Here is a 27,842-nt window from a genome sequence, read left to right on the forward strand (position 1 = left end):
TAACAATAGGTGAATTGGTAGATGATTTTAATCTAGGCATCATATTTTTGTAATTAATTTTGTCTAATTTTATTTTATTTTTTTAAATTCCTAAACAGGGCAGCCTGGTTACCCACCAAATCCAGCATATCCACCAACCACTAATCCAGCATACCCTCCAGTTCCACCCCTACAGCCTGGTTATCCATCAGGACAACCAGTCTATCCCCCAGGTCAGCCTGCGTACCCTCCTGGTGGGCCCGGACATCCGGCAGGACACCCAACTTATCCTGGGCAACCCGGTTACCCCCCTCCACATTCTGGTCCTTACCCACCCGGTGTGCCTGGGTATCCAGTGAACCCAATGATGCCTGGTTATCCTATGGATAAAAAGATGAGAAAGAAGATGAAGAAGGCACACAAAGCAAACAAGCATGGGCATGGGTACGGGAAGGTGAGTATCGGATGTATTTTGCACTGTGATGTATACTGCATCTTATTCAGGTTGTAGTATATCCCAGTGGTCCGTGACAGTTTCTGTATGTTTTACTCTTTGTTCACACTGCTGTTTGTCTGTTCTATGGTATTTACAGTAAAACGTGAAGCAATGTTCTTCTTAAGGGTCTGTTGCCAGTAAGCAGATCGCAAAATGCCCTCCTCCCATGCTAGGTCCATCCGCGTTCAGCCGTAATCAATGGGAAAACTTCTCAGTAAGTGTTTAATTTACCTGCAGCCTGATTATCCATCAGGACAACCAGTATACCCCCCAGGTCAGCCTGCGTATCCTCCTGGTCAGCCTGGATATCCTATAGGACACCAATGTTATCCTGGGCAACCTGGTTACACTCCTCCACTTTCTGGACCTTTCCTACCAGGCATGCCTGGGTATCGTATGGATAAAAAGATGAGAAAAAAGATGAAGAAGGCACACAAGCATGGGAGGGTGAGTATTGGTTACATACATATGACAAGCATATATTTAATCTTGGGCTGGGTTTCCTTACCTGGTTGGGTCCAACCGATTGTTTTTAAGCCTGAGACAGATACAACTAGTGCAAAGATGTGCACTCGATGCACCAATCCAGCATCCATAGCCGGGTCATTTCTAATCCGGCTCCAAGACCAATCCATTGCAACAAGCCAACTTAGTGGTGCTAGTAGCCAGTGGTAACACAACTGGAAGCTTACACAATCCCTGTATTGATAATTTACAAGCTATGTTTTTAAAATAAGTGTGATAAGCAACAGAATGATATGAGGCCAGATCATCACAGGTCTTTATTACCCATCACGTAGCCTCCCAATAGCTTCTTCTTGTTGCATTGACATTGGCCCCCTGCTTAATGTGGGACGATACTTGCCTAACAATTTGCTAAATAGTTTGAAATCGTGATATAACGTGGCTTTAGGATTTTAAAGGAATATCTCCACAGAAAATGACCTATTATTGAAATCTGATTTTTGTATTTTTAATATATTTCTTCAAGGACTGCAGTGTCAGCCCCTGTGGCGTGTACAGCCTTGTGTAGTACTTGTACATTGATTTTAAGATCAAGATGAAATATACTTTTATGTAACGATTTTTTCAGTTTACATTAAAGGGCGTTATCCGAGACTTTGGCTTTTTTTTTTTTTCATTTCAACTTACCTGCCTGTTCTGCCCAGCGATGGTCTTTGCCAGCTCAGAGCGCTAATGGATAGCTCCTGCTGGCGATTCTCCTGCTTATAGTGATTTCATGTCCACAGAGCAGCTTCTTCTCTTATGCTCTGCTCTGTTGATGTCATGCTGATTGACAGCCGGCTCCCTGCTGCCAAACTGCGGGGAGCTGGCTGTAAATCAGCATGACCTCAGCAGTGACACCTCATCGACAGAGCAGACTGGAAAAGAAAAAGCTGCTCTGTTGACAAGGGGTCAAACGAAGCAGGAGAATCCCCATCCATGACTGATCCATGACCGCTCTGAGCTTGCAGAGATAGTGGCTGGGCAGAACAGGCAGGTAGTTAGCAACTACGTGCTAGTAAATTCTTAAGCCCTTATAAAAAAAAAAATAGCTAAAGTCCCTGATAAACCTTTTAAACATAATAAGGTTGGTCCCTTTTTCTGTATGTGCATTTAGGGAATATTGGGAGACAAAGCATTGAATGAATTGTCAGTCAGTATAAGCCAGGCCATTAGTAATAACACTCTCTACAATTTTTCCAAATTGACAAAAGGAAATAGTAGCCATTACAACCCCTATGGGGGTTGTCAGAAGATAAATCTGCCCGGTTATACATTGATCCTTTATTTGCTCCCATTAATACTCCTTTGCCTGCCAATTCAGCCCTTTGGGAGTCTAGAGGAACCACATATTGCTTAAAGGTGGCCATTGTTATAGCACAATATATTCTGTAGTTATGTGCATCTAATCTGACAACTGGCATCAGTGTCTGCTCCAGTTGAGGCTAATTTGCCTATCTCCCCTGGACACACACTGGAGTCATTTTCATAGGAAGCAAAAGTTGGCATCTGAGAGAAACCCTGGCAGGAACAAGGGGACTACAGAGAATACAAGAGTGATCCAGCTCTTCCGCACTGAAGTAGTCAGCGAATCCTCGGCTCTGATAAAGAACCACTCCTGCTCAGTGGTAGCTATAGGGAAAGTAGGGGTATCCTGTTGTTTTTTGGATAAAAAAAAGTAAAAAATTTTTATTGTAGAATTGAATAAAACCGAACATTCCCAGTACTATAGGAAAAAATAATAAACTTGAGCTTTTCCTACATGTTTCAAACTGAATCTCAGTCCTTATTTTTTTTCTATAGTACTGAGAAAGTTCTGTTTTATTCAATTCTACAATAAAAAATTTTATGCAATTTTTGTTTTGTCCATAAAACGGCTAGTTATCCCCCTACCTTTCCCCAGGCTCAAGGGGAGTATGGTAACTCCACGGAAATGATCCCAGAGGTTAAATAAAGAGTGCAGCCACTGAGCCACCATGGATCAATAAATTAGTGTATTATTGGTGTACAATATATATTTGATGCCATAAATGACTGATTTGTGAGGATCCAACTGCTGGAAATGCTAAGAATCTTAGGGTTCTTTTTTTTTATTTTTCCATGAATAAAGATCCGTATCCCATATAGTACATGGGATACGGATATAGTATTCTACAGGTGTAACAGACCTGTAGAAGCGTCTTCACGCGAAACAGCTGTTCTCTGCTTTTTTCTTCCCTGCTTGCTGGACTTTTTATTCTTATGGAATAAAGATACTGCTTTTAAGGACTGGTGAGTGCAGCTCATTTTTCTTTCTTATGGTTATTTTGGACTGTTTAAACTTTTTTTATGAGCTTTTGCACCTGAAATGTTACCAAGTCCTATTTAGGTGTCTGCATTGTACATGTTCAGCATTGCTCTGACTATTGCAGCTGCTTGCAGGTGGTGCAGGTTTTTCACTTTCCTTGCTGTAAGATTTATCCCTACCTTTCCCCAGGCTCAAGGGGAGTATGGTAACTCCACGGAAATGATCCCAGAGGTTAAATAAAAAGTGCAGCCACTGAGCCACCATGGATCAATAAATTAGTGTATTATTGGTGTACAATATATATTTGATGCCATAAATGACTGATTTGTGAGGATCCAACTGCTGGAAATTCTAGAATCTTAGGGTTCTTTTTTTTTTTTTTCCATGAATAAAGATCCGTATCCCATATAGAAATAGAAGTACAAATACCCACAGATAGTATAAAGTTAAGAAATCTTCTTTCATCCTAGAATTAACTGCACTGCATTAGGGCTTGTTCAGACGAGCGTATCTTCAGTGTGTGAGCGACCTGGACTGCACATGGGTCAGATAAAAGTGCAGGATTTATGGACTATTCTAATGCATGCAAAGTAAAGGCAGCTTCGGCTTGTGTCTGTAATGTAGATGAGCAAACGATGCCGCACATGGAGCCAGTCACATTCACAATTTGCAGATGCTACTAGCCCGTTTTTCAATGCAGCTGTCTGCACCCAACCTAACGCTGACGCTTTTTTTCCTGTCTTTTCTCCAGGGATATTCATCCTCATCTTCCTCCAGCGACTAAATCCCATTCCCAAAGAATGAAAAAGTCTTCTGGGTTAATCCCCTGCACCAAAGTGTAGCATGCACAAATTGTCATGGAAGAGGAGCCTGCTGCAGACCCAAGTGTCTTATATGTTATTACCCTGGATGATTGTAATTATTCCTGACATGTGTTCTCTGCAAGAGCGATACCAGACATTCATGCTGTGATATATATTTGTATGTATATATCATTGTTGTGAGAGAGACTTGATTCCAAAACTTGCTTCTAAAAATAAAGTTTTAATTTGCTATATGATTAACCTTCATTAATGGTCCAAAACCCACGAGAGTCACTTTTTTTTTTTTTTAAAGTCAGGTGGTCGTTTCACTTGGGGTGCGTACACACGGTCAGTAATCTCTGCGGATTGGATGCAGCGCACTTGCGCTGCATGCAGACCGCAGCGGCCAGGTGTTACAGCATAGTGAGTGGGATTTGTACAAATCCCATGCCCACTATGCGTCTGTGTGCACCTGCGGATCACCCGCGGAGACGGACATGCGGCGTGTCTTTGCAGACCCGCAGCATGTCAATTTCTCTTGCGGAGACACTAGTCTCCGCAAGAAAGATTCTGCCAGTGCAATGTATAGGATTCTTTGAATCCGCATGTGTTCAATGAACACCTTCGGATTCACCTGCGTGCAGCGCTTTGAACGCAGCATACTTGATTCGGCGTCCAAAGCGCTGACAGGAGGCATCGTTTGCACATACCCTTAGTGTTATGTTTGACTAAAGCATGGATGGTGATACTTGAAACAGCTCTGATCATATGCCCATTGGTAGATCATTATCTTGAGTGCCTTCGATGCCACTTTGATTATAATTCTGAAGATGACGCGGAAGAACATTTCTATAAAGGGATACATGAGGCCAGTAATAATGGGGATAAAAGTCTTAAGTATCGTTCTTGTCCTTGGCGATCAGATGGCTAAGAAAAGGGCATTGGTGGCAGAAGTCTAATGCAGCAGAGGATTAGGGCATCATAGTTTTCAATGCAACAGTAAAATCAGATTTGCCACCTGTGACGCTTATTAGATTCAGGGCTCATTCACATCATATCAGTGGTTTGTTTTTGTTTTTTTGTTTGTTTCTCGTATGCAAAAAAAAAAAAAAAAATCTGTACAAGTGTCATCAGTGTATTTTTTTTTATATCCGTTTGATCATTTTTTCTCTGGTGGAAAAAAAAGTTTCTCATACTTCTCCTTACCAAATTAGTCTGAGAAACAGACCGCACCCAAATGGCATCTCAATGCTGTTATATGTATGTATGTTGTGGTAGATCGGCTCACTCAGCTGCACATAGAAGTAGACACAGGAACACTGTCTTTTTTTTAAATCTTCCGCTGGTTTATTAAGAGTACTGCATAAACCATGGTAACGTTAGCAAAACAAACACGGCCTTCCCGTCCTAACAGGAAAAACATAACGTATGACAAAGTCCTTGTTGCTACGGGAAACCACCCGCTTCAGGAACAAATTGCACAAGGTTTAGCTTCCTTTCACATGGCAATACAGCTCCAGAGCTTTCACCTCCAGGCCCACCCCACACTAAATGCTCTAGAAGGCTGGGAATTTATCCTCTGGATTCCACCCACTCTGCAGGCGTTTAATCACCCTAGCACTAACATGGCTGATTAAGCCCTCTAAGCACTTCATGTGCTGTAGCATTTTCCTATGTTTATATTACTGGAGCTAACAATCTCAATGCTTCATATTGCCCCTCCAGTACTTTTCCAGCGACTTTGTCACAATGTACCATATATAATCAATAGATCTAATTGGATGTGTTTTAAAAAAAAATGTTCCTGTGCTGAGATAATCTTATAAATGTGCCCCTGCTGTGTACTGTGTCTGACCGTGCAGAAACATGGTCTGATGTCTGTATATTTTTTTTTTTGCTTCCCCTCCCTGCCCAGGAGCTGTGGTTTGATCAGACCATGTTCCTGTACGGTCAGACACAGACATTACACAGTACACAGCAGGGGAACATTTATAAAATTATCTCAGCACAGAAACATTTTTTTAAAACTCATCCAACTGTGGAAGTTATCTATTGATTAAAATGAACTTTGTTCATGGGACAACCCCATTAATCTGAAGCTACATTGCGACTTGGGTGCTACATAGTTTCCATGGCCGTAGATTGCCCTATGCCGCTGCTACATCTCAGCATGATACAGGTAATGAAGTGGCATACCGACCCACAAGGTACCACAACAAGCAAGGCAAATGCAACTTGACCAACACTTCCAATTTTACCGTTTATCATATAGCAAGAATAGCCACCATTTCTGAGAATCAAACCCTGAAATGTGGATATAATGCTTTCACACTGATCTACTGTCATAGAATGGCACTTTTTGCAGTTGCACTCTATTTGCTTACTGCCAACCGTTCTTCCAGTTCCAGGGATACAAAGATAAAATGGAATATTGATCTAACATTTTTATGTTACCGTATTTTTCGGACTATAAGACGTACTTTTTTCCTCCAACATTTTGGAGGAAAGTGGGGGTGCGTATTATAGTCCAAAAAATAAATAATAAAAAAATGTTTTTATATATATATATATATATATATATATATATTAGTGCATTGTGAAAGTATTTGGCCCCCTTGAACTTTTCTACCTTTTGCACAGTTGCATGGATTTATATAGTGTGACCAAGTTGTTAAGCACTTTCCAAGTGATGCTAAAATCGCTTGGAAAAGTGCTTGATAACCCGCATGCAAACATGCTTGACAAACGCTTCTACCTGGCATGAAAAACGCATGTAAAATCCGCATGTGTTTTTCCTGCCAGGGAGATGCAGAAATGCTGCTTATTTTTTCTGCATCGTGGGCACTTAGCCTTATTCTCCATGCCTCCGCTCGCTTCCGGTCATTGGGGTAGTGCAGGGAACTATACAGTCACTGCTCACTGTACAGTGAGAGCATTGTAATCACTCCCTGGCACAATGACTGAGAGCTCTGCAGTGTGTGTGTGCTCAGCGGGCTGCCAATCAATAGGCAGGGGAGTTATTACAGCTGCCATCACTGCATCATGTTGTGGAGGATCAATAGTGTAACAGTGGCCCTTCCATTGTCTAATCACTTAAATTCAGCGGTCACTATCAATTGCGGTTTCTAAGGGTTATACTGCCATGAACAGAGCTAGCTCCCAAAATTACAGTTAAGAGGGTATCTGCTGTATAATTTATGGAGCACACTCCTCTCCTTTACTAGCTCCATAATACGCCTTCTGATAACTGTCGCATGTAAAAAGGAATATTTTATTTTTCTTGAATGGCGGGCTGTTGCAGTCACATGAACCCTGCAGTCAATCACAGGCTGCAGTGGTCCTGTGATAATCGGGTTAGTTGTCAATACTGAAGTGGCCTTTGCTGTGTCCATGGGGTGACAGTAAGTGAGTATGCCTCCATTTTGTTATTTTCTAACAAATTACTGCATCAATGCGGCGTGGCATGGAGGCGATCAGCCTGTGGCACTGCTGAGGTGTTATGGAAGCCCAGAATGCTTTGATAGGAGCCTTCAGCTCGTCTGCGCTGTTGGGTCTGGTGACTCTCATCTTCCTCTTGACAATACCCCATAGATTCTCTATGGGGTTAAGGTCAGGCGAGTTTGCTGGCCAATTAAGCACAGTGATACTGTTGTTTTTAAACCAGGTATTGGTATTTTGGCAGTGTGGACAGGTGCCTAGTCCTGCTGGAGAATGAAATTTCCATCTCCTTAAAGCTTGTCAGCAGAGGGAAGCATGAAGTGCTGTAAAATTTCCTGGTAGGCGGCTGCGCTGACTTTGGTCTTGCTAAAACACAGTGGACCTACACCAGCAGATGACATGGCTCCCCAAACCATCACTGATTGTGGAAACTTCACACTAGACCTCAAGCAGCTTGGATTGTGGCCTCTCCACTCTTCCTCCAGACTCTGGGACCTTGATTTCCAAATGAAATACAAAATTTACTTTGCATTTACTTAGTATCAATGACTGCCTTCTGGACATCTGTCAAGTCAGCAGTCTTCCCCATGATTGTGGAGCCTACTGAAACAGACTAAGGGACCTTTTTAAATGCATAGGAAACCTTTGCAGGTGTTTTTGTTAATTATTTTAATTTACTGAGATAATAACTTTTGTGCTTTCATTGGCTGTAAGCCATAATCATCAACATTAACAGAAATAAACACTTGAAATAGATCACTCTGTTTGTAGTGACTATATAATGAGTTTCACTTTTTGTATTGAAGAACTGAAATAAATTTACTTTTTGATGATATTCTAATTTAGTGAGATTCACCTGTATATACAGCCAACAGATGAGCAGAGCAGTTTCAGGCAATAATTATGTTGCATACGGTAAATTGAGACGGCTTCTAGAAACAAACATACTCTCCTGATTAATACTGCATGTCTGCCACCTATCAAGACCAATTTCTGAAATCCAATGCGCCGCACACATCTCCCCATTTATCGTTATTGGTGCCTGTGATACTTAATCCATTCCATTAGCTAAGCCATTAGCCACTGATCCTATTATGCTGAGTAGTGGTGAATAATAAGAAGTGAGGACAAATCTGAAATTAAAGCACAGATACGGTACAGTATTCCATGCAATAGAAGCTACTGACAGAGCTCACTGGTGGAACAGCTATAAATGTACACGCTTACAGATGAGTCAATTAGCTTGTCACTGTCCTTATGCAGGGCCGGTTACACGTTCTCGTGGGCCCCAGGAGAAAGAGTCTCAGTGGGCCCCTTTAACACATATCACAATTCATGATGCACAGATACCGCAGAAAAATATAAGTGTACTACAATGCCAAAGATTTCACTTCTTACATTACATGAGTGGTATCGTAAATTCTACAATACCATACATATAGTATAATGCACAGCCCATAGTCCTCCATATATAATGCACCCCTCATAGTCCTTCACATAGTATAATGCACCTCCATATATAATGCACAGCCTATAAGCATTCATGTAGTATAATGCACAGCCCATAGTCCTTCATCTAGAATAATGCAAAGCCTATAGTCCTCCATATTAGAAAAATACACAGCCCACATCCTTCATATAATGCACCTCCATATATAATGCACAGCCCATAGTACTTCATATAGAATAATGCACCTCCATATATACACTGTGTTCCAAATTATTATGCAAATAATATTTTCTCAGATTTTCCAAAAGTACCTATATGAATTGCAGTCATTGTAATTTTCCAGTCAAATAACTATTAGTGTACAATTGAAAGGTTTTTGTACAAACTACCTATGATAACAGTATATTTCAAAAAAAAAAAAAAACTCAAACTGCACTCAAAATGCATGTTCCAAATTATTATGCACAGCAGAGTTTTCAACCTTTTCATTTTAATAAAGAACAAAAAAATGGTCATTTTTGAAATTATAAGCATTAGCAGGTTATTACAAACTGAAATCAAACAGTTTTCAACTCAGAACTTTATTCTAGGTGATGTTACGTTTGCACATAGGACCCCTTGTTCGGGGGGGGGGCAGGGAAACTTTAGATCCACCACATACAGTGCTCAACATAAATGAGTACACCCCAACCGATTTGTCAGAAAACCTTTAAATGCCTTTTAGAATCATCATTTTCTATGGAATACCATACTATTTGTATTCCCACAAATGTGGGAAATATTCCCACAGATGTGCTCATTGATCGCAAACAAGATATGTATTTTGTACACACAAAAATTAATTTTCCTAACAAATTAATTCAATGCCATTTTGCAAAAACGAGTACACCCCAATGAAAATCTTAGGAGAAAAGTTAAAGTTTAGACTACCAAATTCTAGTTAACAAGAATTGAACCACAGGAAGGTAGTTATTCATTGAACAGATGTCCAGCAGGCAGGTGACTATAAAAGGGCATTACTTAACAAAGATGGAACTGCAACCATCTCACAGAGACGTCCAGGCCAAACACTGAAGTTAACACTTAGACTAGACCATCTTCTGATGAGAAGGGTTTAAGAAAATCAACATGAAAGTTTACTGCCGTTAACTAATTAAGTAGAAAGCCAAACCAGGGTGAGTGTTTCCCAAGACACAATGTGGCGTACACTGCAGAGGAATGGCATGCATGGGGGCTATCCATAAAGGAAGCATTTCCTAAAGCCCATGCATAAAAAAGCCCACCTACACTTTGCCAGGGCAAGTGCTGAAAAATATGAAGACTACTGGGACTCTATACTATGGAGTGATGAGACCAAGATGTTTTTGGAACTGATGGCTTCAAAACTGTATGGCATCGTAAAGGTGAGGATTACAAAGAAAAATGCAAGGTGCCTACAGTGAAACTTGGTGGTGGCAGTGTCCTTATGTGGATCTGCATGAGTGCTGGTGTTGGGAAGCTACATTTCATTGATGGCATCATTAATTCACAGATTTACTGCTCTACATTTGGCTTTTAGCCTATGTCATATTGCATGACTCGTTAAAGGGTTGATTGTGACTTGCTGCTTCCAATAGGTGGCGCTATAGCATTCAAATCATCTTTTTCTCTGAAGAGGTAATCTGCTCTACATTGAAAGAGAAGATGCTATTATCACTCTGTGCCCTTGGTAGACATGCACTCTTCCAACATGACAATGATCCAAAACCTACATGTGAGGCCACTGTTGCATTTCAAAACCAAACAACTAGAAAAACACCTATAAAATATATCTTTATTAGTTAAATATTAAAGTTATGGGGAAGGCAAACCACAAAAAATATTGTGACTTAAAAAATAGGGAAGTCCAAAAACGACAGGTAAGTGTACAGGCCTAATTTCCCTTCACCATGTCCTGAGGTGGTCCTTCCTGTGCACGGAGGTTGGCACCCTGTGCACTAGTAGTTATATTTTATATGGGTTTTTCTAGTTGTTTGGTTTTGAATATGGGCCCTTTTGATATTACCTTTTTTTGTATCTCTCTGTTGCATTTCTGAAGAATAAGGTGAAAGTGATTCAGTAGCCAAATATGTCTCCTGATCTGAACCCAATCAAAGAGACAAGTTGAGTATCACTCTCCATCCAGCAACCAGGCTCTAAAAAAGTTGTTTTTGAAGAATGGAAAAAGATCGATGTTGTACTATGTCACACACTTGTTCATTACATGCCTAAAAGACTTGTTTCTGTCCTTAAAATCATGGAGGTCATAGAAAATACTGGATGTAGTAGTTTTTGATATGGGCTGTATTCATTTTTGCATTAACTAATTTCAGTAAAACTGAAGATTTTGTAATGAAAGTTACCATATTTTTCGGACTATAAGATGCACCAGACAATAAGACGCACTTATGTTTTAGAGGAGGAAAAAAGAAAAAAAATATAAGCAAAAAATGTGGTCATGATGCACTGTTAAGGGTGATGGGGTCTGCTGCTGACACTGTTATAGGGGTAATGTCCCCCAATTCTGTTAATATCCCCCATCCTGTTATATATGGCCCCCCTTCCTATTATAAGCGGCCCCCATCCCCATTCTGGTGTGCATGGCACCCCAATCCCCCATCCTGGTATGCATGGCACCCCAATCCACCATCCTGGTATGCATGGCACCCCTCCATCCTGGTATGCATGGCACCCCTGATCCCCATCCTGGTATGCATGGCTCCTCTCATCCCTATCCTGGTATGCAAGGCCCCCCTCATCCTTATCCTGGTATGCATGGCCCCCCTCATCCCTATCCTGGTATGCATGGCCCCCCTCATCCCTATCCTGGTATGCATGGCCCCCCTCATCCCTATCCTGGTATGCATGGCATCCCTCATCCCTATCCTGGTATGTATGGCCCCCCTCAACCCTTTTCCTGGTATGCATGGCCCCCCTCATCCCTCATCCTGTCCCCTAATCCCCATCACGCTGCACACAAAAAAAATAAACACTTCTACTCACCTTTCTTCCCCCTGCTCCAGCACTCATCACTCAGTGTGAGCCGCGCATTACGTCATTGCCATTCGCCCTCACAAGGTGAGATGAGCTGCCGGAATAGTCACTGCTCTCCACGCCGGGACTGTGTGAGTGGGGAGCAGTGACTTCATGCTCCTGCTGTGGCCGGGCGATCACGTGTGCCCGCTATTAAAGAGCATGAATATTCACCCCTTTCCACTCCCGTGGGCGTGGAGAGGAGTGAATATTCATGCTCTTTAATAGCGGGCACACACGATTGCCCAGCCGCGGCAGGAGCTGCACTGCGGCTACACTGTGTGCCGGCTATTAAAGAGAATGAATATTCAGTGCTCCCCATGCCCATGGGCATGGGGAGCACTGAATATTCATTTTCTTTAGCAGCGGGCTCAGTGTAGGCTGCAGCAGGCAGCCCCTGACTCCTGTACGCCGCTCCTCTGCCGCTCCCCCCACATCCTCCCTCAGCCACAATATATGTACAGTACAGACCAAAAGTTTGGACACACCTTCTCATTTAAAGATTTTTCTGCATTTTCATGACTATGAAAATTGTACATTCACACTGAAGGCATCAAAACTATGAATTAACACATGTGGAATTATATAGTTAATAAAAAAGTGTGAAACAACTGAAAATATGTCTTATATTCTAGGTTCTTCAAAGTAGCCACCTTTTGCTTTGATGACTGCTTTGCACACTCTTGGCATTCTCTTGATGAGCTTCAAGAGGTAGTCACCGGAAATGGTTTTCACTTCACAGGTGTGCCCTGTCAGGTTTAATAAGTGGGATTTCTTGCTTTATAAATGGGGTTGGGACCATCAGTTGTGTTGTGCAGAAGTCAGGTGGATACACAGCTGATAGTTCTACTGAATAGACTGTTAGAATTTGTATTATGGCAAGAAAAAAGCAGCTAAGTAAACAAAAACGAGTGGCCATCATTACTTTAAGAAATGAAGATCAGTCAGTCTGAAAAATTGGGAAAACTTTGGAAGTGTCCTCAAGTGCAGTGGCAAAAACCATCAAGCGCTACAAAGAAACTGGCTCACATGAGGACCGCCCCAGGAAAGGAAGACCAAGAGTCACCTCTGCTTCTGAGGATAAGTTTATCCGAGTCACCAGCCTCAGAAATCGCAGGTTAACAGCAGCTCAGATTAGAGACCAGGTCAATGCCACACAGAGTTCTAGCAGCAGACACATCTCTACTAGAGATGAGCGGTGTTCGACTAGAACTGTTCGCCAATCTCAAATTCGAGCTGTTTTGGGCGGTGTTCGAGTTGTTCGACGAACCCGAACGATTTGCAAAAAATTCGGCTGTTTGAGGTTATGTTCGATAACTGTTCGTGCACCAAAAGCGTGTCCTGCATGTCTGGCGCTATTTAGAGCACCAATCATGCAGGGATTGTCTGCCACTCACTGTAATGCCACAGCCATGGTGGTTGTGGCATTACAGTGATTGCTCAAATCGATGGGAACAGTGCCAACAGTGAAACATGAAAAGCCGGCAATTCAGCAGCGGCATACACCGGTACCCGACAATTTAGAACCGAAAGAATAGAGCTTCACACATAGATTAGATAGATATAAACATGTCAGACACATATATACGAAGTACAGTGAAAGTGCTGCTTACTGTACTTGTCATTTAGCGTAAAGGATTTATCAAAAAAAATAATAGTGTTTTCATGCACCGTCTCTTTAAAAAAGCCGGCCGGCAATTCAGCATCTGTACCCGACAATTTATAACAGACAGAATAGAGCTTCACACATAGATTAGATAGATAGAAACATGTCAGTAACACATATATGAAGTACAGTGACAGTGCTGGTTACTGTACTTGTCATTTAGTGTAAAGGATTTATTAAAAAAAATAATAGTGTTTTCATGCACCGTCTCTTTAAGAAAGCCGGCCGGCAATTCAGCATCTGTACCCGACAATTTATAACAGACAGAATAGAGCTTCACACATAGATTAGATAGATAGAAACATGTCAGTCACATATGTTAGAACTTTGCTCTTAGGTTTTTTTTCCTTTGCTGGTCACATGACCTTGTTGGCCTATTTAATCCTGCTCCGCCCTTCTGGCTTTGCTGGACTTCATTGTATATCTACTTTCTAGCTAGCCTGTGCTCTGTTTCTTGCTCTGTTAGTTTGCTTGGTCTACTGACCTCTATGTTCTATATATTTTGTTTGTTCGTCTGTCTGCTACTATTTCTGTTAGGAGGTGTCCCATATTCCTCCCAGTCCTTAGTACTTGTAGGGATTCCTTCCCCACATCTATAGGTCGCCGTACAGACTAGCTTAGGACTTTAGCAGGTCTTATCGCAGGATCAGGTTCCCTGTTACATCGTAGGGATTAAGCTGAGTTCTATCGTAGGGACAGATCTCCTCTCTTTCCTTAGCTCTGGTAGCAGAACATAACAGTAAGTCCAGCCAACAAATTCTCTAAGGAAAGATTTTTCTGTTCCATCATGGTGTCGGTTCAGGATTTGGTTCATCGCCTGCAGGAACTCTCTCTGGAGGTGGCCGAGCTCCGTCAGCACGTGAGTAACTGTCCTGGAGCACATTTCTTGGAGCCTAAGGTATGTTTGCCGGATTTATTTTTTGGTGAACACCGAGAATTTTTTTCATTCAAAAATGCTTGTTTATTGTATTTTCGTTTGAGACCTAAGTCCTCTGGGGATGAATCCCAGCGCGTAGGGTTCATAATGTCACTTTTGCGCAAAGAGCCTCAGGAGTGGGCCTTTTCTTTGCAACCTAGTGATACATGCTTCAGATCAGTGGATAGTTTTTTTTTCTGCTTTGGGACTATTATATGATGATCCTGACCGTGTCGCATCAGCTGAGACTGAGTTGAGATGTTTAAAACAAGGATCAGGTAATGTGGAAAAATATTGTACTCATTTCCGTCGTTGGTCTACTCAAACAGGGTGGAACGATTCTGCTCTGAAAAGTCTATTTCTTGCTGGGCTCAGTGAAAGGGTTAAAGACCTGCTAATTGCTTATCCTACACCTGAAGATTTGCAACAGGCTATGCAATTAGCTATACGGGTGGATAGAAGACTGCGTGCAAGGGTTAATGAGAGCAAATCCTCTGCTATGTCAGTTTCTGGTTATGAGAATGTGTGTACTAACAGTGGTGAACCGATGGAGATTGGATTGGTGGCACCTCGCTCTCAAGAAAAAGACCGTCGATTTTTTGAAGGCTTGTGTTTCTATTGCGGAAAATCTGGTCATTTGATTAAAGGCTGTGAGCTTCGTATGAAGAAAGAAAAAAAAATGGTCAGTCATGCCCGTATTGCCTGTTTAAATTCCAAGGGTGTATTTTTAGCTGCTTCCACGATTGCTCAGGAAAAATTAATGGAATTTCGGGTGTTTGTCGATTGTGGGTCTACTCTGAATGTTATTGATGGGGGATTCGTGGAAAGACTCAATTTAAAACCTGAACCTTTATCATCCCCCATTGCTGTGGTTTCTGTGGATGGTTCCCCTTTGAAGAATATTACTCTCAAGGTCTGTGAATTTCCTCTCACTATTAATGGTGTTCACCATGAGAAATTGGATTTGGTAGTGTTGAATAACTTGCCTTCTCCAGTAATATTGGGATTGCCCTGGTTAAAATTTCACAATCCTGTACTGGATTGGTCTACCAGTGAAATTCAATCCTGGAGCCATAAATGTTATGACAAGTGTTGTAATGGGCGTATTGCAGCTTTGGATAGGGGAGAATTGCCTGTTCCTATTCAGGATTTTTGGAGAGTTTTTTCTGAGAAGGAATCGCAGGTTTTGCCTCCCCATAGAGACTATGATTGTTCTATTGAATTTGTCCCTGGAGCGACTCTTCCTAAAAGTCGTTTATTTAACCTTACTATTCCTGAGAGGAAGGCTTTGGAGGAATACATACAGACAAGTTTGGCCGCCGGTCACATTAGACCCTCTAAGTCTCCTGTGGCGGTTGGATTTTTTTTTGTAAAAAAAAAAGGACGGCGGTTTACGTCCTTGTCTGGATTTTCGTGAGATTAACAAAATTACTGTACGCAATCCTTACCCACTGCCATTGATTCCTGATCTGTTTAACCAGTTAATGGGGGCCAAGTGGTTCTCTAAAATTGACCTTAAGGGGGCATACAATCTGTTGCGCATGAAGGAGGGTGACGAATGGAAGACAGCTTTTAACACTCCTGTGGGTCATTTTGAGAATCTGGTTATGCCTTTTGGTCTTACTAATGCTCCTGCATTTTTTCAGAATCTGATTAATGACATCCTTAGACCTTTGATCGGTAAAAATGTGGTTGTGTATTTGGATGACATTTTGATTTATTCGCCGGATCTGGAGTCTCATTGGCGGAGCGTGCGTGAGGTATTACAGTTATTAATGGACAATTCGCTTTTTGCTAAGCTGGAGAAATGTGAGTTCGCTGTACAGAGAATTAGTTTTTTGGGCTACATTATCTCCAGCAAAGGTTTTGAGATGGATCCGGTTAACGTTCAGGCTGTGCAGGAATGGCCTAGGCCTATTGGTTTGAAATCGATACAGAGGTTTTTGGGTTTCGCCAATTACTATAGAAAATTCATAAAAAATTTTTCTAGTATTGTCAAACCTCTGACTGATCTCACCAGGAAAGGTGCTGATGCGGTTCAGTGGTCTTCTGAGGCCATTGAAGCTTTTGTGTATCTCAAGGAGAGGTTCACCTCTGCTCCCATCCTTATGCAGCCTGATGTTACTAGGCCGTTTTTGGTTGAGGTTGATGCTTCCTCTGTGGGGGTTGGCGCAGTATTGTCTCAGGATAACGGGGATGGATTACATCCCTGTGCCTTTTTTTCAAAAAAATTTTCGGAGACTGAACTGAATTACGATATTGGTAATCGGGAATTATTGGCTATTAAACTCGCATTTGAACACTGGCGCCACTTCTTGGAAGGTGCGGAATTTCCCGTTCAGGTTCTTACGGATCATAAAAATCTGATATATCTTGATGCTGCCAAGCGCCTGAATGCCCGTCAGGCTAGGTGGGCACTGTTTTTCTCGCGGTTTAATTTCTCCGTTACTTACATCCCTGGTACTAAGAATGTTAAGGCGGATGCCTTGTCTCGCAGTTTTTCTCCCATAGTCGGTGCTGAGAAAGAGGAGAACATTTTACAAGAAGGTGTTGTGATAGCTGCTTTGGACTCCGTTTTGCAAAATGAGATTCTTAAAGCACAGGAGAATGCCCCTTCTAACACTCCTCATGGGAGGTTGTTTGTGCCTGGGACCTTTAGGAGAGATTTGTTTGTTGAGTGTCACGAATCTCGGTTGGCAGGTCATCCCGGAATCTCTGAGACCAAGAGACTGGTGGGTCGCAGTTTTTGGTGGCCTGGATGTCAGAAGGAAGTCATTAAGTGGGTGCGTCAATGTACTATATGTGCTAGATCTAAGTCCTCACATACTCCTGCTGCGGGGTTGCTTTGTCCTTTGGAGGTTCCCAGTGCTCCTTGGACACATTTGGCTATGGACTTTATAACTGACCTTCCCCCCTCTGAGGGTTTTACTGTCATCTGGGTGGTCGTGGACCGTTTTAGCAAGATGTGTCACTTGGTTCCTTTCGTCAAACTGCCCTGCGCTAAAACTCTCGCTAAGGCCTTTGTCAAGGAAATTGTCAGACTTCATGGCGTTCCTACTGACATTGTTTCTGATAGGGGTCCTCAGTTCGTGGCTCGTTTTTGGCGTGCCTTTTGTGATAGGTTGGGAGTTCATTTGTCGTTCTCGTCCGGATATCATCCTGAATCTAATGGCCAGACAGAAAGGAAAAACCAGGATGTTGAGCAGTTCTTGCGTTGTTTTGTGGCAGACAATCAAGAGGGGTGGTCTGAGTTTCTGCCACTTGCTGAATTTGCTCTGAACAATCATACATCTTCTTCTGCTGGTTGTTCGCCTTTTTTTTTGTTGTTCTGGGAGACATCCGTCGTTTGGGTCGTTCTCCAAGTTGGGATCTGCCGTGCCTGAGGAGGAGAATTTTTCCGGTGATTTGGAGAGAGTTTGGACGGATGTGCGTGGTAATCTTCAGGAGGCCAACAGAAAATCTAAAGACTACTTTGATAGGAAACGACAGGAGGTTTTGTTCGCTGTTGGTGACATGGTTTGGTTGTCCTCTAGGAATCTGCGGTTGAGGATTCCTTCAAAGAAATTGGGTCCCAAGTTTGTAGGGCCCTTTAAGGTGCTTCAGGTTGTCAACCAATCTGCTGTTAGGTTGGAGGTTCCTACCTCCTGGAGAATTAATCCGGTATTTCATGTCTCTCTGTTGAAAAAAGCTGTTGTATCGGATTGTGACGCCTCTGCCTCTGTTCCTCCGGTGGTGGAGGACGGGGAATATGAAATTTCTCGCATCCTTAACTCTAGACGGTATAGAGGTAGTTTGCAGTATCTTGTGGCCTGGAAAGGTTTCGGTCCCGAGGATAACTCTTGGGTGAGGTCGGATGATGTTTCCGCGTCCAGACTTATCAGAGCGTTTCACAGGAGATTTCCTGATAAGCCTGGTTCTAGGGGATCCGGAGGATCCTCTTAGAAGGGGGGGTACTGTTAGAACCTTGCTCTTAGTTTTTTTTTCCTTTGCTGGTCACATGACCTTGTTGGCCTATTTAATCCTGCTCCGCCCTTCTGGCTTTGCTGGACTTCATTGTATATCTACTTTCTAGCTAGCCTGTGCTCTGTGTCTTGCTCTGTTAGTTTGCTTGGTCTACTGACCTCTATGTTCTATATATTTTGTTTGTTCGTCTGTCTGCTACTATTTCTGTTAGGAGGTGTCCCATATTCCTCCCAGTCCTTAGTACTTGTAGGGATTCCTTCCCCACATCTATAGGTCGCCGTACAGACTAGCTTAGGACTTTAGCAGGTCTGATCGCAGGATCAGGTTCCCTGTTACATCGTAGGGATTAAGCTGAGTTCTATCGTAGGGACAGATCTCCTCTCTTTCCTTAGCTCTGGTAGCAGAACATAACAACATATATATGAAGTACAGTGACAGTGTTGCTTACTGTACTTGTCATTTAGTGTAAAGGATTTATTAAAAAAAATAATAGTGTTTTCATGCACCGTCTCTTTAAGAAAGCCGGCCGGCATTTCAGCATCTGTACCCGACAATTTATAACAGACAGAATAGAGCTTCACACATAGATTAGATAGATAGAAACATGTCAGTCACATATATATGAAGTACAGTGATAGTGTTGGTTACTGTACTTGTCATTTAGTATTAAAATAAAGGATTTATTATTAAAAAAATTGGCGTGGGGTTCCCCTTAATTTTAGGCTCTAGCGGAGGTTAAGCAGACAGCTGGGGCAGATGTTTGAAGCCTGGGAAGGGGGTAATACCCACGGAGCTTCCCAGGCTACTAATATCAGCCCCCAGCTGAATACATAGCCTTTACTAGCTATTAAAATGGGGGACCCCCCAAAAAAAATGACGTGGGGTCCCCTCTAATTTAATAGCTAGCAAAGGCTAGGCAGACAGCTGGGGGCTGATATTAATAGCCCAGGAAGGGAGCCATGAATATTGGCCCCCTCCCATGCTAGAAACACCAGCCGTCAGCCGCCCCAGAAATGGCGCATTCATAGGATGCGCCAATTCTGGCACTTAGCCTCGCTCTTCCACGCTGCCCTGGTGCGGTGGCAGGGGGTAATAGGGCTGGGGTTGATGTCAGCTTATAATGCCAGCTGACATCAAGCCCAGGTTAGTAATGGAGAGGCGTCTATAAGACACCCCCATTACTAACCCCATAGTCAAAGTTAAAAAAAACACAAACACCCAGAATAAAGTCCTTTAATTGAAATAAAGACACAATTCTTTATTGTTCTAAATTAAACCATACTTACCGTCACGCCCATTCCAGCTGAAGCCAACGATCTCCTGTAATAAAAATAAAATAATAAAGCAACCTCATCCTTACCTTTCCATGGTTCCCACGACAGCTTCAGCTCTGCTACATCGAGATGACAGGCTGGACCGCAGCAGAACGCCGCCATCCAGCCTGTCATCCCGCAGAGACTGAGAAGAGCAGGCTTGCTTGCGCTCCACATTGTCTCTCTGTGACGGCATAAAGATGAGCCGAGGTCATGTCCAATGAACTCGGCTCACCTCATGCACGTCACTTACAGCGTGGGAGAATTCTCACGCTGAAGCGCTGAGTGCAGGAGAATTTTCCCACGCTGTCAGTGAGGTGCATGAGGTGAGCTGAGTTCATTGGACATGAGCTCACCTCATGCACGTCACTGACAGCGTGGGAGAATTCTCCTGCACTCAGCACTTCAGCGTGAGAATTTTCCCACGCTGTCAGTGACGTGCATGAGGTGAGCCGAGTTCATTGGACATGACCTCGGCTCATCTGGATGCCGTCACAGCGAGACACTGAGGAGCGCAAGCATGCCTGCGCTTCTCAGTGTCTGCGGGATGACAGGCTGGATGGCAGCGTTCTGCTGCGGTCCAGCCTGTCATCTCGATGTAGCAGAGCTGAAGCTGTCGTGGGAACCATGGAAAGGTAAGGATGAGGTTGGTTTATTATTTTTCTTTTATTGCAGGAGATCGTTGGCTTCAGCTGGAATGGGCGTGATGGTAAGTATAGTTTAATTTAGAACAATAAAGAATTGTGTTTATTTCAATTAAAGGACTTTATTCTGGGTGTTGTGTTTTTTTTAAATACTTTACTAGAAATTCATGGCGGTCATGTCTAATACTGGCGTGACCCCATGAATTTTGGGCTTGGGGCCAGCTGATAATACCAAGCTGGCCCTAACCCCTTTATTACCCAGTGAGCCACCGCACCAGGGCCCTGGATGAGTTGGGTACAGCGCCAGAAGATGGCGCTTCTATGAACGCGCCATTTTCCGGGGTGGCTGCGGACTGCAATTTGCAGCGGGGGGGGCCCAGAAAGCTTGGGCCTCCCTGCGCTGCAGATTCCAGCCCCCAGCTGCCTAGTTGTACCTGGCTGGACACAAATATAGTGCGAAGCCCCACGTATTTTTTTTTTAATTATTTCATGAAATTCATGAAATAATTAAGAAAAAAAGGCCTTCCCTATATTGTTGTGTCCGGCCAGGTACAAATAGTCAGCTGGTGGTTGGGGGCAGCCCGTTCCTGCCTGCTGTACCTGGCTGGACACAAATATAGTTCGAAGCCCCACTTCAATTTTTTAAAATTATTTCAGGAAATTCATGAAATAATTAAAAAAAAATTGACGTGGGGCTTCGCACTATATTTGTGTCCAGTCAGGTGCAGCAGGCAGGAACGGGCTGCCCCCAACCACCAGCTGCCTATTTGTACCTGGCCGGACACATCAATATAGGGAAGCCCTTTTTTTCTTAATTATTTCATGAAATAATTTAAAGAAAATTGACGTGGGGCTTCGCACTGTTTTTGTGTCCAGCCAGGTACAACTAGACAGCTGGGGGCTGGAATCCGCAGCGCAGGGAGGCCCAAGCTTTCTGGGCCACCCCCGCTGCAAATTGCAGTCCGCAGCCACCCCGGAAAATGGCGCGTTCATAGAAGCGCCATCTTCTGGCGCTGTACCCAACTCATCCAGGGCCCTGATGCGGTGGCTCACTGGGTAATAAAGGGGTTAGGGCCAGCTTGGCATTATCAGCTGGCCCTAAGCCCAAAATTCATGGGGTCACGCCAATATTAGACATGACCACCATGAATTTCTAGTAAAGTATTTAAAAAAAACACAACACCCAGAAAAAAGTCCTTTAATTGAAATAAACACACAATTCTTTATTGTTCTAAATTAAACCATACTTACCGTCACGCCCATTCCAGCTGAAGCCAACGATCTCCTGAAATAAAAGAAAAATAATAAAGCAACATCATCCTTACCTTTCCATGGTTCCCATGACAGCTTCAGCTCTGCTACATCGAGATGACAGGCTGGACCGCAGCAGAACGCTGCCATCCAGCCTGTCATCCCGCAGACACTGAGAAGCGCAGGCTTGCTTGCGCTCCACAGTGTCTCTCTGTGAGGGCATCCAGATGAGCCGAGTTAATGTCCAATGAACTCGGCTCACCTCATGCACGTCACTGACAGCGTGGGAAAATTCTCCTGTACTCAGCGCTTCAGCGTGGGAGAATTCTCACGCTGAAGCGCTGAGTGCAGGAGAATTCTCCCACGCTGTCAGTGACGTGCAGGAGGTGAGCTGAGTTCATTGGAGATGAGCTCACCTTATGCACGTCACTGACAGCGTGGGAGAATTCTCCTGCACTCAGCGCTTCAGCGTGAGAATTTTCCCACGCTGTCAGTGACGTGCATGAGGTGCGCCGAGTTCATTGGACATGAACTCGTCTCATCTTTATGCCGTCACAGCCAGACACTGCAGAGCGCAAGCAAGCCTGCGCTTCTCAGTCTCTGCGGGATGACAGGCTGGATGGCGGCATTCTGCTGCGGTCCAGCCTGTCATCTCGATGTAGCAGAGCTGAAGCTGTCGTGGGAACCATGGAAAGGTAAGGATGATGTTGCTTTATTATTTTTCTTTTATTGCAGGAGATCGTTGGCTTCAGCTGGAATGGGCGTGACGGTAAGTATGGTTTAATTTAGAACAATAAAGGATTGTGTGTTTATTTCAATTAAAGGACTTTATTCTGGGTGTTTGTGTTTTCTTTTAACTTTGACTATGGGGTTAGTAATGGGGGTGTCTTATAGACGCCTCTCCATTACTAACCTGGGCTTGATGTCAGCTGGCATTATAAGCTGACATCAACCCCAGCCCTATTACCCCCTGCCACCGCTACAGGGCAGCGTGGAAGAGCGAGGCTAAGTGCCAGAATTGGCGCATCCTATGAATGCGCCATTTCTGGGGCGGCTGACGGCTGGTGTTTCTAGCCTGGGAGGGGGCCAATATTCATGGCTCCCTTCCTGGGCTATTAATATCAGCCCCCAGCTGTCTGCCTAGCCTTTGCTAGCTATTAAATTAGGGGGGACCCCACGTCATTTTTTTGGGGGGTCCCCCATTTTAATAGCTAGTAAAGGCTATGTATTCAGCTGGGGGCTCATATTAGTAGCCTGGGAAGCTCCGTGGGTATTACCCCCTTCCCAGGCTTCAAACATCTGCCCCAGCTGTCTGCTTAACCTCCGCTAGAGACTAAAATTAAGGGGAACCCCACGCCAATTTTTTTTAATAATAAATCCTTTATTTTAATACTAAATGACAAGTACAGTAACCAACACTATCACTGTACTTCATATATATGTGACTGACATGTTTCTATCTATCTAATCTATGTGTGAAGCTCTATTCTGTCTGTTATAAATTGTCGGGTACAGATGCTGAATTGCCGGCCGGCTTTTTTAAAGAGACGGTGCATGAAAACACTATTATTTTTTTTAATAAATCCTTTACACTAAATGACAAGTACAGTAAGCAACATTGTCACTGTACTTCATATATATGTGACTGACATGTTTCTATCTATCTAATCTATGTGTGAATCTCTATTCTGTTATAAATTGTCGGGTACCGCTGCTGAATTGCCGGCCGGCTTTTTTAAAGAGACAGTGCATGAAAACACTATTATATTTTTTAATAAATCCTTTACACTAAATGACAAGTACAGTAAGCAACACTATCACTGTACTTCATATATATGTGACTGACATGTTTCTATCTATCTAATCTATGTGTGAAGCTCTATTCCTTCTTGTCTAAATTGTCGGGTACCGGTGTATGCCGCTGCTGAATTGCCGGCCGGCTTTTTTAAAGAAAGCGTCTTCTGAGCAGTTTGTCAGCTTTTGGACACCTTTGAAGGTGTTTTCTATGTGTTTCTATGTGTTTTTGTTTGCCTGCCATTGGTTTTAACGGTGTTCGACGGTGTTCTAAGGTGTTCGACGAACAGTTCGACGAACAGTTCCTCGAACATCCCGGTGTTCGACGAACCGAACCGAACCCGAACACTACGGGGGTGGCTCAACACTAATCTCTACAACAACTGTTAAGAGGAGACTTTGTGCAGCAGGCCTTCATGGTAAAATAGCTGCTAGGAAACCACTGCTAAGGACAGGCAACAAGCAGAAGAGACTTGTTTGGGCTAAAGAACACAAGGAATGGACATTAGACCAGTGGAAATCTGTGCTTTGGTCTGATGAGTCCAAATTTTAGATCTTTGGTTCAAACCACTGTGTCTTTGTACGACACAGAAAAGGTGAACGGATGGACTCTACATGCCTGGTTCCCACCGTGAAGCATGGAGGAGGAGGTGTGATGGTGTGATGGTGCTTTGCTGGTGACACTGTTGGGGATTTATTCAAAATTGAAGGCATGCTGAACCAGCATGGCTACCACAGCATCTTGCAGCGGCATGCTATTCCATCCGGTTTGCGTTTAGTTGGACCATCATTTATTTTTCAACAGGACAATGACCCCAAACACACCTCCAGGCTCTGTAAGGGCTATTTGACCAAGAACGAGAGTGATGGGGTGCTATGCCAGATGACCTGGCCTCCACAGTCACCAGACCTGAACTCAATCGAGATGGTTTGGGGTGAGCTGGACTGCAGAGTGAAGGCAAAAGGACCAACAAGTGCTAAGCATCTCTGGGAACTCCTTCAAGATTGTTGGAAGACCATTTCCGGTGACTACCTCTTCAAGCTCATCAAGAGAATGCCAAGAGTGTGCAAAACAGTCATCAAAGCAAAGGTGGCTACTTTGAAGAACCTAGAATATCAGACATATTTTCAGTTGTTTTACACTTTTTTGTTAAGTATATAATTCCACATGTGTTAATTCATAGTTTTGATGCCTTCAGTGTGAATGTACAATTTTCATAGTCATGAAAATACAGAAAAAAATCTTTAAATGAGAAAGTGTGTCCAAACTTTTGGTCTGTACTTTATATATACACAACATTCGGAATATAAGAAGCACCCCCCACTTTCCTCCAAAATTTTGGAGGAAAAAGGTGCGTCTTATAGTCCGAAAAATACGGTATATTATTAACCTAACTTGCATATTATGGGTTAAAAAAAAGTTCTCTGAAACTTGGCATTGTGAAAATTTTGGAAATTGTTCTAGTGTTCAGTGAGATATTGATTAAAATCTTACTTTTAAACTGGAGTGTACTCATTTATGCTGAGTACTGTATTGGTGAGTATAGAGTACAGAAGTACAGAAAGCAGAGAACATGAATGGAGGTCTGTGCTGTCTCTGTAGTACAATACATCCAATTCAGACCTCCACTGCCATTGAAATTGCTAAGCATATGAACAGTGATTGCATATGGGTGGTCACCTCTTAACAGGAAGCTGGGCACACAAAGATGTACAGCCCTTCAATGGAGTCAAGGACCATGTCTGAGGCACCAATAAAGTGCTTGGTTGGCCATTTCTCGTCCAGTAAACCACACCAGTTGTAATGTGACCAGTTCAAAGGAAGTTCACATGCCCTGGAGCTTGTTCCATGTGGTCAGTTCCCATTAATTCACAGCCTTCTTAAGTATTTGTAGACTACATGTCCAGGCAGCCATAAACATACGACATTGGTGGATCATTCTATCACACTTGTCTCTGCGGCTGTACAAGGCCACACCCTGGATTGTTACTGTTTTTAGTCTGTCCTCTCCTTTTTTTCACGAGGCCTTCTTTACCCTGAGTTGTACAGATTTGTACTTTGTTGCAACATACCTGTGGCATTGACCTGCTACCTCTGACTCCATTTTTGCCTCATGCCTTGGCCTTGCATTCACATTTGAATTTCTGTCAATCTCAGCCCGCTGACATGGTTGGCTGCCCACCTACTCCGATTCCACTGGGATCAACCAAAGGTCTAATGAGAAAGCCAAAGGTCTTCCAGGAAGAATATGGATCAGTTTAGTAGTGTTTCAGGTACAGTAGGTTTGTTGAAAAGGCTTGGTTTGTGCTCTCATAAATAATGTACCTGCTGATTTCAAGAACAGGTAATTTTTCACTGTTAGGTCAGACTTGGGTTTCTTCTACAGTGGAATCATACGCTACAACATGGGGATCACTTGTGAGCTCTTCTGTGAATATTTTCAATTTGCGATTTTTGCTAAATCTTGCCAAAAACCTAGATTTAATATTAGATTAGCAAGTCATAGCTTGGTGAATTTTCCATCAGCATGCCACACTACAAATTCAGACATCTTGAGTATCATAGTCCAAATACAGAGCATAATTTTCAGACCGGCCACAGGCACAAAAAAACTAATACACTAAAATGAAAATCCACTAATAAACATCAAAGACATGATGGCAATGCAGGCTGGTAGAGGTATATCAGCAATGGAGGCCCGGTTTTATCTTGGGTAAAATTATGTGGGCAACACCATGAAGAGGCCTTCAGGAGATAACGTAACACCTACACCTGAGATTATGATGTGGGATGGCCTAATGTATGGTAGCCAGAGCCTTCTAGTCTCAATTCCAGTTACACTATCAGCTCGGTGTCATGTTGATTTGGTTGTGGAACCAGTGGTACAGTCATTTCTCCAAAGTGTCCTAGGAGCTGTTTTTCAAAGTGACAATGACAGGCCACGTGTTGTTCAAGCTTCTGCAAGGAGCCTAAGTGTGCTGCTATGGCCTGCAGTGTTTCCAGATGTGTCTCCCAGCGAGCGCCTCTGGGACATCATTGGTCGGCAAATGGAAAAAGGAGCTGCCAACAGAGGAACTTGATGATTTGCCCAAGTGCATTCAGTGTGGCAAAACATTACTCAGAAAAGCAAGGAGTGTAAGTGCTGCATGTGGCGTTCATACTTAATGCTGAATAAATCTAAATGTTTAGAAAATTTTGTTTCTATTTTGCCATCATTTTCATATCACTAACATGTCTATCCATACTGGGATTTCTATAATTCCATGGCTTTATCTTCTTGACGTTGCAATTTCAGTGTTAAGGAAGGAGTATAAATAAATAAAAAAGGATGTATGTGTCTGTTTTTCACATTTATTGATACTGGCAAACAGGAATAAAATTCTAAATACAGTGAAATTGTGGAAAAACTGCAATTCCGCCATTGTTTTTCGGGTATTGTTTTTGCAGAATTCATTGTGCAGTAACAATGACCTGACCACATGATTCCTCCAGGGCAGTACGATTATGATGATACCAACTTGTCCAGTCTTTATATTTTTGTGGTGAGAAAATAATTCTGAAATTTGTAAAAAGAAATGTTTGTTTTGCCATTTTCTGAGACCTGTGACTTTTACTTCCCCCCATTGATCTATTAGACAAAGATAACACAAGTAAACACAGAATGCCGTTTTTAAATGAAGGTCTTTATTAAGGGAAAAAGAAATTCAAACCTACAGGGCCGTGTGTGAAAAAGTGATTGCCCCCTAAACCTAATAACTGGTTGGGTCACCCTTAGCAGCAACTGCAATCAAGCGTTTGCGATAACTGGCAATGAGTCTTTTACAATGCTCTGGAAGAATTTTGGCCACTCATCTGTGCAAAATTGTAATTCAGCCACATTGGAGGGTTTCCGAGCATGAACCGCCTTTTTAAGGTCAGGACTTTGACTAGGTCACTCTAAAGTCTTAATTTTTTCTTAAGCCATTCAGAGGTGGACTTGCTGGTGTGTATTGGATCATTGTCCTGCTGCATAACCCAAGTGCGCTTCAGCTTGAGGTCAAGAACAGATGGCCGGACATTCTCCTTCAGGATTTTTTGCTAGACAGCAGAATTCATGGTTCCATTTACCACAGCAAGTCTTCCAGGTCCTGAAGCAGCAAAACAGCCCTAGACCATCACACTACCACCACATTTTACTGTTGGTATTATGTTCCTTTTTTTAAATGCTGTTACTTCTAAGCTAGATGTAATGGGACATACACCTTCCAAAAAGTTAAACTTTTGTCTTGTCAGTCAAAGTATTCTCC

General features: G+C 42.9%; 1 protein-coding gene across 2 annotated transcripts in view; it reads left to right on the plus strand.

Moving 5' to 3' along the window:
- The window catches only part of PRR13 (proline rich 13), a 37,938-nt gene extending 33,588 nt beyond the window's left edge, over positions 1 to 4,350 (plus strand). For both annotated transcript variants that reach the window (XM_073662950.1, XM_073662951.1), the window contains 3 exons: positions 99 to 433; positions 713 to 922; positions 4,018 to 4,350. In XM_073662950.1, coding sequence (XP_073519051.1) covers positions 99 to 433; positions 713 to 922; positions 4,018 to 4,050 — 578 coding nt within the window. In that variant the 3' untranslated portion in view covers positions 4,051 to 4,350. The remainder of the gene's footprint in view (positions 1 to 98; positions 434 to 712; positions 923 to 4,017) is intronic.
- Positions 4,351 to 27,842: the final 23,492 nt, after the last annotated feature.

Source organism: Phyllobates terribilis, unplaced genomic scaffold, assembly GCF_046119375.1.
Source record: "Phyllobates terribilis strain yellow unplaced genomic scaffold, ASM4611937v1 Scaffold_2__4_contigs__length_985480577, whole genome shotgun sequence".
Taxonomy (NCBI): Eukaryota; Metazoa; Chordata; class Amphibia; order Anura; family Dendrobatidae; genus Phyllobates; species Phyllobates terribilis.